Source organism: Lupinus angustifolius, unplaced genomic scaffold, assembly GCF_001865875.1.
Source record: "Lupinus angustifolius cultivar Tanjil unplaced genomic scaffold, LupAngTanjil_v1.0 Scaffold_6_153, whole genome shotgun sequence".
In the NCBI taxonomy this organism is placed as follows: Eukaryota; Viridiplantae; Streptophyta; class Magnoliopsida; order Fabales; family Fabaceae; genus Lupinus; species Lupinus angustifolius.
This window is the reverse complement of record NW_017717589.1, coordinates 26,149-38,972: the sequence shown is the minus strand read 5'-3', so window position 1 is coordinate 38,972 and position 12,824 is coordinate 26,149. Positions and strand designations below refer to the sequence as shown.

General features: G+C 34.6%; 2 protein-coding genes across 5 annotated transcripts; both read left to right on the top strand.

Moving 5' to 3' along the window:
* The first annotated feature begins 1,315 nt into the window (after window positions 1-1,315).
* On the top strand, window positions 1,316-8,807 carry LOC109337456 (probable inactive histone-lysine N-methyltransferase SUVR2). Of its 4 annotated transcripts, none has more exons than XM_019574436.1 (11): window positions 1,316-1,986; window positions 2,340-2,545; window positions 2,641-2,694; window positions 3,130-3,559; window positions 4,444-4,907; window positions 5,230-6,033; window positions 6,200-6,462; window positions 6,648-6,714; window positions 6,833-6,883; window positions 7,907-8,003; window positions 8,451-8,807. In XM_019574436.1, the coding sequence occupies exons 2-11, from the start codon at window positions 2,363-2,365 to the stop codon at window positions 8,477-8,479; spliced, it is 2,442 nt and encodes an 813-aa protein (XP_019429981.1). In that variant the 5' UTR covers window positions 1,316-1,986; window positions 2,340-2,362; the 3' UTR covers window positions 8,480-8,807. The 4 variants fall into 4 exon arrangements, with proteins under 4 accessions (XP_019429981.1, XP_019429980.1, XP_019429978.1 ...); XM_019574435.1 differs by having other exon boundaries at window positions 2,337-2,545; XM_019574433.1 differs by having other exon boundaries at window positions 1,317-1,986; window positions 2,330-2,545.
* A 2,052-nt stretch (window positions 8,808-10,859) lies between these two features.
* On the top strand, window positions 10,860-12,579 carry LOC109337455 (60S ribosomal protein L23). Its single transcript, XM_019574432.1, has 4 exons — window positions 10,860-10,987; window positions 11,096-11,380; window positions 12,128-12,169; window positions 12,363-12,579. The coding sequence occupies exons 1-4, from the start codon at window positions 10,975-10,977 to the stop codon at window positions 12,443-12,445; spliced, it is 423 nt and encodes a 140-aa protein (XP_019429977.1). The 5' UTR covers window positions 10,860-10,974; the 3' UTR covers window positions 12,446-12,579.
* The last annotated feature ends 245 nt before the right edge of the window (window positions 12,580-12,824 follow it).

Below are 12,824 nucleotides of genomic sequence, written 5' to 3'. Positions count from 1 at the left end.
GTTATGTGACTCAACCAAACATATTCTTGATAATAAAAACTAAAATAAGTCATTTAAAAAACTTTGAGATCAAAACTATTTTTTTTTCTTTCTTCGAAAATTTCACCAAACATTAAATTCGAGATTCCTTGAACCAAACACCACTAAGCTAATGTAATTGATGATTTCAATTCCATTCCACCCAACTCCACAATCATCGATCACCTTTGTTTGACTCATCACTCATCTTTCTTCTCTCTCTCTCTATAACCTAAAAACCACTGAGGGAGGTAAAGTTTAATCAAACCAATACCCATTTCATTTCATATTTTTATTTCGTCATGATTATTTTTACCTACATTTCATTTTCATTTTATATTTATTTTTGTTTTCTTCAATTTGGAAGCTTTCTTGAATTTACAAATTCAATACTATTGTTTCGTTCCTCATCTTTCGTTATCACATTGTTCCCCATTCTACTAACAAGGCTTTGGTCTAGCGGTGCTAGGTCAAGCGTTGGAGTGACACTCGTTCAGAGGAACAACCGCATTCCCAAAAGGATTAGTTCTTTATTCATAGTGTGTGAGATAGGGGTATCCTTGATAATACCGAAAAAATATTGTTCCGCATCTTTCTTTATCGCACAGGTTGATGGAAATTTGAAATGCGTGTATGCATGCTCGTGTTCTATTTCTGGCTTTCACTTTTTATTTGTTTTCTGTCATGGGTCATATCTATTTCTCATTTTCTCTCTTGTTTTGGTTCACTTCTTGGTTTTGACTCAGCTTTATCTTTTTATTTATTTATTTATTGTTAAGTGTGTTTTGGCATGACAAGCTTGTAACTTGATTTGGTATATCATATCTGATCGACTCAGAGAAAAAGCTTGTGAGGTTGTTTGGTGAAAAAATAATAATAAAATATTGTAACTTTTGAAAATAGAGATGCTAGCCTTTGAAAGCTAGCTTATTTCCAAAAGCTATAAGCTTTTCCAACAATTCACGTGTCTTTTTTTTGCCCTTCAATTTTTACCCAAATGTCAATTTTACCCCAAACCAACATGATAGCTAGTTGCACAATTACTTTTACCTAGTGCACTAGGCTCCCGCCTAGTGGGGTATATCGATGGTAGATTTATGCAACCTCGCCGTCACAAACGAAGAGGCTTTTTCCAGGCACAACTAAGAGAGTGAGCCTTAATGCAAAGAGAAAGTTTCTACGTAGTGACTAAGAGCTCACGATTTTATTTCTTGGAAACAACTTTGCTTTCGGGGATAAGGCTGCGTACATCTACCATCTCCAGACCCCACTAAATGAGAGTCTCATGCATCGGGCCGCACAATGAATTTTACCAAATAACTCTAGTTCAATAAGATAGGCACACAATTGTTAGCCTTCAACTAGCTTCACATCAATAAGCTACAATCTCCCAGCTACAAGTTAGTTTTGCCAAACAAAGCCTTAGTTGGTGTAAACTTCAGTGTCTATTCTTCTTCTCAAAGAAGGTTTTAGATTGTGGCAATTGTTGTGGTTATGTTGCATTTACCATAGTTGTGGATGTGGTGCTATTGTAGAGACTCCCAAAACCACAATGGCTACCATTAATGTTGCGGACTGCAACTTAAAATCTTTTTATCAAGTGAATATATGTTCTGTTATTGTCTGTGTTTTAATTTATTTACTGGGTTTCACTTCAGTGAGTTCATATTTTTCACTCAATTTAGTTTCAGGTCGGTGAATTTTCATTTGCTTGTCTTCTTGTTATGGCAGTTAGGTAGAAGCATCAACTGTTTGCTCATTTTCAAATTCCCGTGTAAGCAAACCATTCTTGTAAGGTTCCCAATTCTCATTGATTTGTTCATTACAAGAGGTGTGTTTGCTGGTATACATAGTTGAAACACACACCATATCTCGTACTCTCATTGTTGAGGTGACATTGTTGCCGTTGTGCATCTTACTTCTTTTCGCCAGCACCAGACACCAGTTACTTTGGATAATCATCTCCAGGTTTGCTTGCTACACTGATTGCAATACCTGTTTTAAACTGTGTGTTACCTGATTTCTAAATACAACCTCAAAGCTTGATGACATTTAGGTAGTATTTGCTGTGCAAACAAAACCTTATGGAACAAGATGTAATGTTCTATTATCTTTGGTTCATCCCTTTTAGTGCAACCAAAATGTTTCACTTTTGTATTAAGTACACTAAAGAAGCATAAAATCCATATATTTTGATTTGTTTTGTCTTGTTCTACAGCCATAAAGAATGTCCAGGAGTGCTAATTGCTCATAATTCTTATATTGTATCTTCTCATCTCTGAATTCTCTGAAATTTATTTGTATTGGGCAGTGTGTAGCAGAAGTAATTGTTGGCTGATCATAAATGGGGCGCAATCCAAAAGTGGTAGCAGCCTATAGCGCAATGGCAAATCTTGGGATTCATGTATCAAAAGTGAAGCCAGTACTAAAGAAACTTCTTAAGCTGTATGATAAGAACTGGGAACTGATTGAAGAAGAGAACTATAGAGCTCTGGCAGATGCAATATTTGAGGAGGATGAAAATAAGGTGTATTTCCCACTTTACCATATATTTTGTATTTGTTAATCCACACTATGGTCTACTCTACAAACTCTCATCTATTGTCTGGTTTCATTTAACAGGTACCAGAGTCGGAGCCGGAGCCGGTTCATAAAAATAAAAACAAGAGAGTTGATGTATATAACACTTGTTATCCTATCTTTCTGAGCCATTTACATTTTTTCTTGATGTTAACTAAGTTGCACATGTATCAGTATGGGATTTGATAAAATTCGAAAAAACTAGGATGGGTATAACTGGATATATCATATAGAAATGAAAAACACAAACAATAAACAAATTAAGTCATGTGATATATAATTTCCATAATGTTTCATTTTGTAGCAAAAGAAACAACTTAGCAACAAAACTTGTTTTCAATGAATGGACTTCTATTTGAGTGATATGTGTACCTACTCATCAAGTGAGTATTGGGTACGCACACATGTGCACTCAAGAAGTATTGGTACTATATGTATGTAGTACTCTTATGGAAACCATTTAGGAGTACACGTGCATCATATTATTAGTCTATAGCTGCTGAAATGTCATCTGGCGTTTCAAATTGTCAGGAAGGAAGGGCAGATGATGAAGAAGCTCATCTGCAAGATGAGCCATTGCAACCTTTGAAGAGGTCACGTTTAAGAGGTCAAGAGACTCAATCTTTGCCTCCTCCGACTAGCTCTGGCCCCAGCTCAGCTGGCTATCCATTGAAAATTCCTAAATTAGAAGATGGGACAGTACCTGAAAGTAGTTACGGACGGAAGCATCAAAGCACAGCAGTTTTATCTGATGGAAATGCACAAAACGAAACACGCCAACTTCCACCATGTGATAGTATTGTTGACAAGGGAAAGCAACCTGTATCACCTAATGTTACTTATAGAAGGAGAAGGCTTGCATCTGAAAGAGCACCCCCAGCAGTACCCTTGATCATACCAAAGGATGAGCCCATCGATGACATGCCAGAGTTTGCAGTCCCCCTTTCAATGATTCTTCCTGGTATTTAACTGATTATGCCTTCAGAAGTTTCTTACAATCTTACTTTCTTTTTATTAAAAAAGTTTCTTACCATCTGCCTGTGTTTGTTTTTAGTAGTATGGTATCTTTTTTATGACGTTTACTCCATGGTCAACTTTTGTTGAATCCAATAATAAGTAATGTATTTTGGTCTTTGTACTGCAGCCTGCAGTGCAGAGTAGACGGGACAACTTTATTAGGAAAATACAAGAAAAACTTATGAAGTCTTTACATGCATCACGATTGTATGTTAGGAAGCACACACACTTAACACCAGTCATTGTGTCATGAGTCTGTGTTGGACACTTTCCGACACTCTTGACTGTATTTTACAACATTTTATATTTACCTTTTGAATTTTTAACTACTAGAGATCGAAATATCTCAACAATTAGATAAAAATTAGCATTTTATTACGTTTAAATTATCCATGCTAACTAATAAAACATCATGCATCTCTTTTAGTTTATGATTTGTACTTTTATGTCAATCTTATATTAGTTTTATGTCTATATCATAGACGTATCGTGTATAGTAGTTTAGTTTTTATGATTTGCCATAACCATGTGTCCATGTTATATAGTATTGTGTTCTATGTTGTATCACTTCTGAGTTTCTAGAATGTTTTTCACAAGATGCTTATGATGTCTGTTTCTTGTATATGCGGAAGGAACCCAAATTACTAGCATCAGAAATGCTCTTATATTTCTGTCTTAAAGCCTACGAAAATGTTTCTTTTCTGCCATTTATTTTTTCATCAAATTATTGTGTTTCCATTTTTTCTTATATCGTGTTGCGAATTCACTTTCAATTTTGTATTGATGATTGTTGATGAGTTTTATTTTGGACTATTTCTCCCTCAAAAGAACAATCAAGTGGAAGGGACTCTTCAATTAATAATGGTGCAGCTGAAAAGCAAGATGGCCATGACACTGTGTCATTGCCATGCAGAGATGGCAAAGTTAGAGCACAAGATATTCTTCCTTCCTCACATGAAGTAGCAGCTTCTAATGTTGAAATTGCCTCACCAGCTGCGGGAGAGGTAAATGCAACTGAAAAGCAAGATGGGCATGACACTGTTGCATTGCCATGCAGAGATGGAGAAGTTGGAGCTCAAGATATTCTTCCTTCCTCACATGAAGAAGTGCCTTCTAATGTTGAGATAGCTTCGTCAGCTGTGGGAGAGGTAACTGCAGCTGAAAAGCAAGATGGCGATGACACAGTGGCATTGCATTGCAGAGATGGAGAAGTTGGAGGTGAAGATATTCTTCTTTCTTCGCATAAAGAAGCAGCTTCTAACGTTGAGATAAACTTGTCTGCTATGGGAGAGGTAAAAATTTCTCTGCTCTGCAGCACATAGTATTGTGGACTGGATTTCCTTTGCATAGTTGTGATGAACTTATAAGAGTGAAAGAGGACAACCTGAAAACATATTAAATTACCGACCTTAATTTTTCTGTCTGAAAATTGTTAGGGTCTATTTGTGAATTGGTTTTCGGAGGGAAGGGAAAGACTTGGGAGTCATGAACTACAACTGTAAGATGGCTCTCAAGTATCCCTCCCCTATCCAAAAACCAACTCGCAAATAGACCCTAAAGAGATATATGTGACCTTATGTGTTAATTACTGATATATCAAATGCTGTCTCACAGGAAGGATCTGTTAAGATATCACCATCTGTTAACGTGTCAATGGAGCCTGAGGAATTTGAGACCCTGCTTGTCGAAGGAAATAAAGAAAATGGATCGATCAATGATATATCTTCCGCTGACTTGGTTGCACCACAAATTCCCGATTCTAAACCCTACCCAAGTGGCCTGGATGATACTATACCAGTTTCCAAGAAGGTCGGAACTAATGATTTTATTGAAAGTGATGATGGAAAGTTGTTGGTGGATGTTGTATTTCCTAATTCACCCAGTTCAATGCTTGTTTCAAAGCATCATCCTACAACTGAAATAAGGACTTGCCAATATGTTAATGACCTAACAAAGGGAGAAGAGAATGTGAAAATTGCATGGGTAAATAATACTAGTACTGATTCCCCACCGCTCTTTCACTATGTACGCCGAAGTGTTGTGTTCCGAGATGCTCAAGTCAAGATTTCTCTATCTCGTATTGGAAATGAGGATTGTTGTTCAACTTGTATGGGCAATTGTGTATTGTCATCAAAACCATGTTTTTGTGCAAATAAAACTGGGGGTGAATTTGCATATACTGCACAAGGCCTGCTGAAGGAAGATTTCTTGAAAGATTGTATTGCCATCAGTCATCACCCTCAACATTATTTTTATTGCAAAGACTGCCCGCTTGAAAGATCAATGAGTGATGGTTGTTTAGAACCATGTAAAGGACATTTGAAGAGGAAGTTTATTAAAGAGTGCTGGAGCAAATGTGGTTGCGGGAAAAAATGTGGCAATCGTGTTATTCAGCGAGGAATAACTTGCAAATTGGAGGTTAGTAGTAGTTTAGAAATCTTTAACATTAGTAAGCAAATACATTTTCTGACATGTAAAGGTCAATGAGGTGATGTTAAACCATTATTTTCTTTCTTCAAATGCTTTTTCTACTTTATAGAACATTGTTTTAATAAATTTTATCTAATAATTATCTGCTACACAGGTGTTTTTAACTTCAGAAGGAAAAGGGTGGGGTCTTCGCACCTTGGAGGACCTTCCACAAGGGGCATTTGTATGTGAGTTTGTTGGAGAAATTTTAACTGTCAAAGAGTTGCATGGGAGGAACATCAAATATCCCAAAACTGGGAAACGTACCTACCCAATTCTATTGGATGCAAATTGGGATTCAGGAGTTATGGAGGATAAAGAAGCTCTTTGCTTGGATGCAGGATCATATGGAAATGCTGCAAGGTTCATTAATCACAGGTATTAAGAAATTAATGACTGCATTGTAGCAGAGCATGGTTCCTTTCATCAGCATGCTGTAGATGGCATGATGGTGTTACTATCAACTATAAACTAACTCTAAAGAGTGGATTGGTAGACACTGGATTCTTTATTTGGAAATTGTATTTTAATACATTTTTAATGAATCTACTTCATTTTGGCAGATGTTTTGATGCAAACTTGGTTGAGATCCCAGTTGAAGTTGAGTGCCCCAATCATAACTACTATCATGTAAGAACTTAGCAAATGCTCAAAATTCCACCTGCAGTTTTTAATTAACATTTTTTTGCAAGACAGACTCCGTAGAACACGTTGCTTACTGATGCTTCTAATATGTTAAAATGTGCAGCTTGCCTTCTTCACATCCAGAGAAATAGCTGCACAAGAAGAGCTTACTTGGGTGTGTGTTTGTTTCTCTAATATGTTTGGTGAATGGTCCTATATGGCATTGCTTACTTCTGTTTTTTAACAGTGTATATTAATTGCTAGTTATTAACAACTAGCGCACAATTAGTGACAACATACAAGGTTGAGAGATTTTGAGTAAATCATGGTCGAGTTAAAATTTTATTTGTTATTGGCTACTTAATTGAAAATTGCTAGGTGCGCTCATAGTAGTTAAGATCGCGATTTAACTCGTAAGATCTACCGATCTTTACAAGTTTTCAAGAGTTAGCGAGTCGCGTGCCCATTCTAAATGTGATGTCACCAACGCAGTGAGATCGCCAGGGAAGATTGCAGGATTGTAAAATCGTTGTCTCGCTGTAATTTTCTATTTTTGTGGCAAAGACCCGAAATTGCAAAATCCTCATCTTTTAAACCCATATAGAAGGGGAAACCCATGATCCAAAATCATTTGACCCGCCCAAAATTCTCTTAACCCCTAAATTGAAAAATAACAAACAAACCATATCCAGAATAGAAGTAGAAGTTACAGCCACAAACAGAAACTCCCAGTGACTTCATTTTCAAGACTTTTCCTTATTATCATCTTCATCTTCAACATATATCATAGAATATGTGTATAATATAATACTAGGCTCTGATAGTTGTTGGTGTTTTTTGCTATCAAACACTTCAGTTGATTATGTTGACATGTTAGTTTTATCAACTGCTGCTAGTTAATTTTGTTGTTTATAGCAATGGGGAAAGTTGAAGATTTTATTATTCTCTGTGTATGTATGTCTAAAAAATCAATATTTGGTAGGATTTTATGATCCGTGTTACGATCACACGTTTTACATTTTCTTCTACGCCTCCCGTGCGTTGGTTACTTTGCATTTCGTACACCATATGTTACTTTTATACTGATTACTAAGCATCTTGTACAGCTTCTAATTTTTATATAGTTTACTTTCTTCATATTATTTAGCTGTTGAAATTTTTTCCTTTGGAAAAGCTTATATGGATGGTGTTTCTGCAGGATTATGGCATTAACTTTGATGACCAAGATCAACCTGTTGAGCTGTTCCAGTGCAGATGCGGCAGTAAATTCTGCAGGAACATGAAACGATCAAATAGTAAGTTCAATCTTCCATTTATTGGTAATGGGCATAAATTTGAACATTTTGTGGGTGTGTACTGTGTAAAGAAAGTGGATGTAGAAAAGCTAAAGTTTTAGGTTGTGAAGATATAGGTCAACAGAAAAAAAGGTGTTAATTTTTTTTTGGAAGTTGAATTATTTAACTTTTGGAGAACAACTTGTACCAAACTCTCTTGGGATTTTCTTCAAAAATTCCTATCCGAAAGGGCATTGCAGTTATCTTAATGCTAATGATGATTCCATTGAATTCAAGTTATTGTTATTACGATACCGTGAGAAGCTACTGGACAGATTATATGCTTAAAATTCCATTTAGCTAAAATAAGGTTGTGGATATTGAGGTTCCACAAGCTGCACTTCTTGATCCTGTGTTTGAAGCAATTTTTGGAATGTTACTAATTCCTTTTACTCTCTCATGATGCAGGATCCAATAGATCATCAATTGCAAGATGATAGCCATTATCTGCAAAACCAATTTTTCTGTCAGAACATGCCATGGATGAGTTGTAACAAAGACCCAACTCACTGAATTAGTTTCTTTTTGTTTCTCATTGTTTTGCTCTGAAGTTCTAGAGTAGCTACTTTGTTTACCTATCTGAGAAATATTATGCAGTCATAGCCCAAAAGACAAAGAAAAAGGTTAAGAACCTATAGACAGTAGCAAATCTGAACCTTTGGTGTTTTACTGCAACATCATAGGGGTTTATTGAATGCCAAAGGATATTTGTGTGTGGAATTTTATTTTGTGCTCAATGCATGACAGATTAACTGTTTACACATTTTTTCTGGTATTTGTTGTTAAATGCTTTAAAAGATGGAAAAGTTAATAGCCCATTTTGCTATTGCTAGGATCTGAAATCTTAGCAACTAGTTACAAGTGTGGTTTGTAAAGCTTAAAGTTAACAAAAAAACAAGGGAAAGGAAAAAGAAGGCAACTAGAGTATAAATCTTTTCAAATCAATTCATTAGTAACTCTGCCTAATAACTCCAACTTTTCTTAGTGGCAATGAATGTGGTACTTGCGGTAATTGCTCCATTAGTACAGATACATAACTAGTGTAGCTAATAAATGTCTCATTTATGTAGGATGTAGTGGGCAATGCAGATTGAAATAAATACTCAGTTTCTTTTTAGATACTGGACCTGAGTAGTCATAAATGAGCATATGTCTATATCTGAAAAGGGCAAGTTTGTGTCTCCAATTTGCAGTTGATTAAATGGTAGAACGTGACTTGTGAGTGTATGAGTTTAAATCAGGAGTACTATCACTTTACACTTGATGTAATTGGTAAGAAATATATTTAATTATTAGATTTTTAATTTAAATATATATTTTTAATCAATTGCATTAAATGACATATGGAGTAACATACATCGTAAGATAAAAGATGTGTTACTAGGAGTGTAAAAATTCGGTTCGGTTTTTGGTGCATTTTAGTGACCGAACTGATAAAAAACATATGGTTCGGTTCCGCTCAATTAACCGTAACTTTAACTATAAGAACTGAACCGCTCTTGAATGGTTCAGTTCCACGGTTTTTACATTTATTTTTTATAAAAAAAATCTTTCATCAATTGAAAATTCAAAATGTATCACTAAGGGATATTGTTTATCATAAAAGGATAAACATTACTACTATTATTATAAAAAATTATGAATCATATATAACAATACAATTCGTGATTAGTAACATATATATCAATTAGTAAAATATATAATAGTTACATTTATAACCTTACATCTCATAATTAGTAATATATGTAACAATACATGTATAACAATATATGATATATGTTGGTTTCAAACTCAATATCACAAAAGTTGGAAAATATGTTCTAAATCATATGACATTAGGAAACAATTTAGTAACTAATAACATATATAATACTAACTTAATAACAATTTAGTAACATATGTAACACTACAATTCACACAAAAATTGATAATTTAAGCTAGAAAATTAATTTAAACAATGATATTATTCCTTAATCCCTAATATATATTTCTTTAATATGCGATTCGGTTCGGTTTCAACGGTTCCTAAATTTCTCAAACGATAAACCGAATCGAACATAAACGGTTCCTTGAAAAATGAACCGAACCGCGAAACTGAACCGAACCACATTTTCGGTTTAGTTCGGTTCAGTTCCATCGGTTTCGCAGTTTAAACCGGAACTGCTTACACCCCTGTGTGTTACTGTTTAAATCTCTTGCAAAGGCATTGCTGCAATTAAGAGTAAGAAGGTGAGTCTTCAAATGAAGTTTGGGAAGAAATGGACGACAATAGTTATATGGTTTTGCATTTGCAAAAGGTAGCATGTCGTATTAGTGTCTATAAATGAGTTTGATTATTCGTGTTGATCATGTTTCAATGTGGCAAGCAAATTTAGTTCAAAGTGTTTGCAAATTCAGTCTCTGATACATTATAGTTTAACTACTTTTTATTCATCCAAATGGATAAACAATTGTTTTGGTTGGAAATTTGTGGAAGTTAATAACTAAGTTGATAGATGATGCCAAATTCACCGTCAAATTTATTTAATATCTTGAAATTGGACGACAATTGTTTTTTTTATAAAATTTTACACTTATGGTTTCAAACGGAAGTGTAAAATTTTGCATTCCTATAAAATCATAGGACAACCTTGGGATGTAACCATTAAATAATAATGCTGCAAAATTTTATTCAGATTTTATTTTTAAAGGTACCCCTAAGGAGTTAAGGGTATGTGATGCAAAAATAACAAAAAAGTAGCTAAAACAAGGTATGGCATCAATATCCGATCGAATAATGGGCCTGGATCAGAGAGCGAATCCAACAAAATCCCATCCATCAGGGCCTGGCCCATTGAGGCCTGAATTCTTAAACCCTAGTCTTAGAATGCCACACATATATACAACACAGAGCGCAGTTTCTCCCTCTCTTGCATGATCAAGACTCAAAAAAATGTCAAAGCGAGGTATGTATAGTTTTTATAACTTAATCAATGTTTTAAATTGCGGTTGTGGAGTGCAATTTAAAATAAATGAATTAACCAAACTTTATTATTATGTGTGATCTTACTCAGGTAGGGGAGGATCGGCGGGCAACAAGTTCCGAATGTCGCTGGGTCTCCCGGTGGCGGCGACGGTGAACTGCGCTGACAACACTGGCGCGAAGAATCTATACATAATTTCAGTGAAGGGGATCAAAGGTCGTTTGAATCGTTTACCTTCTGCTTGTGTTGGTGACATGGTGATGGCTACAGTGAAGAAAGGAAAGCCAGATCTGCGTAAGAAGGTTCTTCCAGCTGTTATTGTTAGACAGCGTAAACCTTGGCGCCGAAAGGACGGTGTTTTCATGTACTTCGAAGGTAGTACCTATTATTCCATCTTCATGTTTCTTTCATTCAGTTTCATTTTCATTCAATTGTTATAGATCATAATTGTGTTTTTTATTGATATAGTCATGTAACATTTCAGTGCTGGTATATATATGTATTAAGGTTTTTGTTGTCAACCTATATTAAGGTCGCATTTATTTATGGAGTATAATATATGCATTGTAACTGTAAAAAAATATATTCACTGTCAATATATCATCCACTATTCACTATTCATTTATAGTACTTTTATAAAGATTCAATAATGATTAAACATAGATGATGATTGATGCAATGACATTGTTTTACACCGTCTTGTGCATACATTTTTATATTCATCTTTGGGAGTCATGTAACATTTATTTTAACCTCTACTTACTTTTTACTTTTCTAAAGCAGATGATTCTAATGTTATGTTTTTATGTAAGTCAGAATTTATTTTGCAATTGACAGTAATTATGAAACTTTTTGTTTCACCCTGCTTCTGAAAAAAAGTTCAATGTAAGATTTGGGTTCTTTGTAAAAATTGACGGATTTATTTTTTTCTTATAGAAACATTATATATTTATTTTTGTGAGAAAAGCTTAGAGAAGTAAGTTTCTATGTATGATAATTTTGGCTTTAATGATTTTTGTTTGACCTGGATTTTAGTTTTTGTCGCTTATTTCCCCCCTTTATTTTTGTGTGTACTATGTTTGTGAACCAGCTCCTGACTCCATTGGTTTTTCATTTATGTAGATAATGCTGGTGTTATTGTGAATCCCAAGGGTGAAATGAAAGGTATTATCTTTTTCTTCGGGTATATATTCTATTTATGAATGATAGCAAGATATGAAGCCATGTTGGTATTTTGTGTTTATGTGTCTTCATCAGTTTCAATTGGAGTGCTCTTGTTATAATATTCAAAGTATATTTTTTCCCAAGATGTTGGTTTTATTGTTTTATGCATAATTGTGTTACAATGTAATTGTAGGTTCTGCTATCACTGGTCCAATTGGAAAGGAGTGTGCTGATCTGTGGCCTAGAATTGCAAGTGCAGCCAATGCTATTGTTTAAATTTGAATCCTAGTAATTGTCTTTGATATTGTCTTTAGTTTGAATCGCATTTGAAATGACATATAATTTATTTGATGTTATTGAAGAGATTAATTTTGTTATAAGAGAGTTGTTCATTGTTATTTGTGTGTTTAGTTTTGTATGCAATGCTCTTTATTTAGTTTGTTAGCGTTTCTGTTAGTAGTACATGCATAGATCAATGTTTTGCTTGAGGATATTCCCTGTGGTCATTGCTTTAGTTTTTCTATTGACTTGACCATGGGTTATTTCATACTCTAGTAGGATTTTAAGTTTTCATAGATAAAAAGTGGACTGTTTGAACTATTTTTATTTGAAAAAGTGAACTATTGGTAATATTATTGGATTAGATAAGTCATTT

What these genes read in the sequence shown, in the direction of transcription:
- LOC109337455 (XM_019574432.1), top strand. An exon ending in TGTTTTCATGTACTTCGAAG is followed by an intron (nt 11,381 to 12,127) that starts GTAGTACCTATT and finishes TCATTTATGTAG; the next exon opens with ATAATGCTGGTGTTATTGTG. An exon ending in TCCCAAGGGTGAAATGAAAG is followed by an intron (nt 12,170 to 12,362) that starts GTATTATCTTTT and finishes ATGTAATTGTAG; the next exon opens with GTTCTGCTATCACTGGTCCA.
- LOC109337456 (XM_019574436.1), top strand. Translation starts at nt 2,363, where the DNA reads ATGGGGCGCAATCCAAAAGTGGTAGCAGCCTATAGCGCAATGGCAAAT. An exon ending in CCTTTCAATGATTCTTCCTG is followed by an intron (nt 3,560 to 4,443) that starts GTATTTAACTGA and finishes CTCCCTCAAAAG; the next exon opens with AACAATCAAGTGGAAGGGAC. An exon ending in GAATAACTTGCAAATTGGAG is followed by an intron (nt 6,034 to 6,199) that starts GTTAGTAGTAGT and finishes TCTGCTACACAG; the next exon opens with GTGTTTTTAACTTCAGAAGG.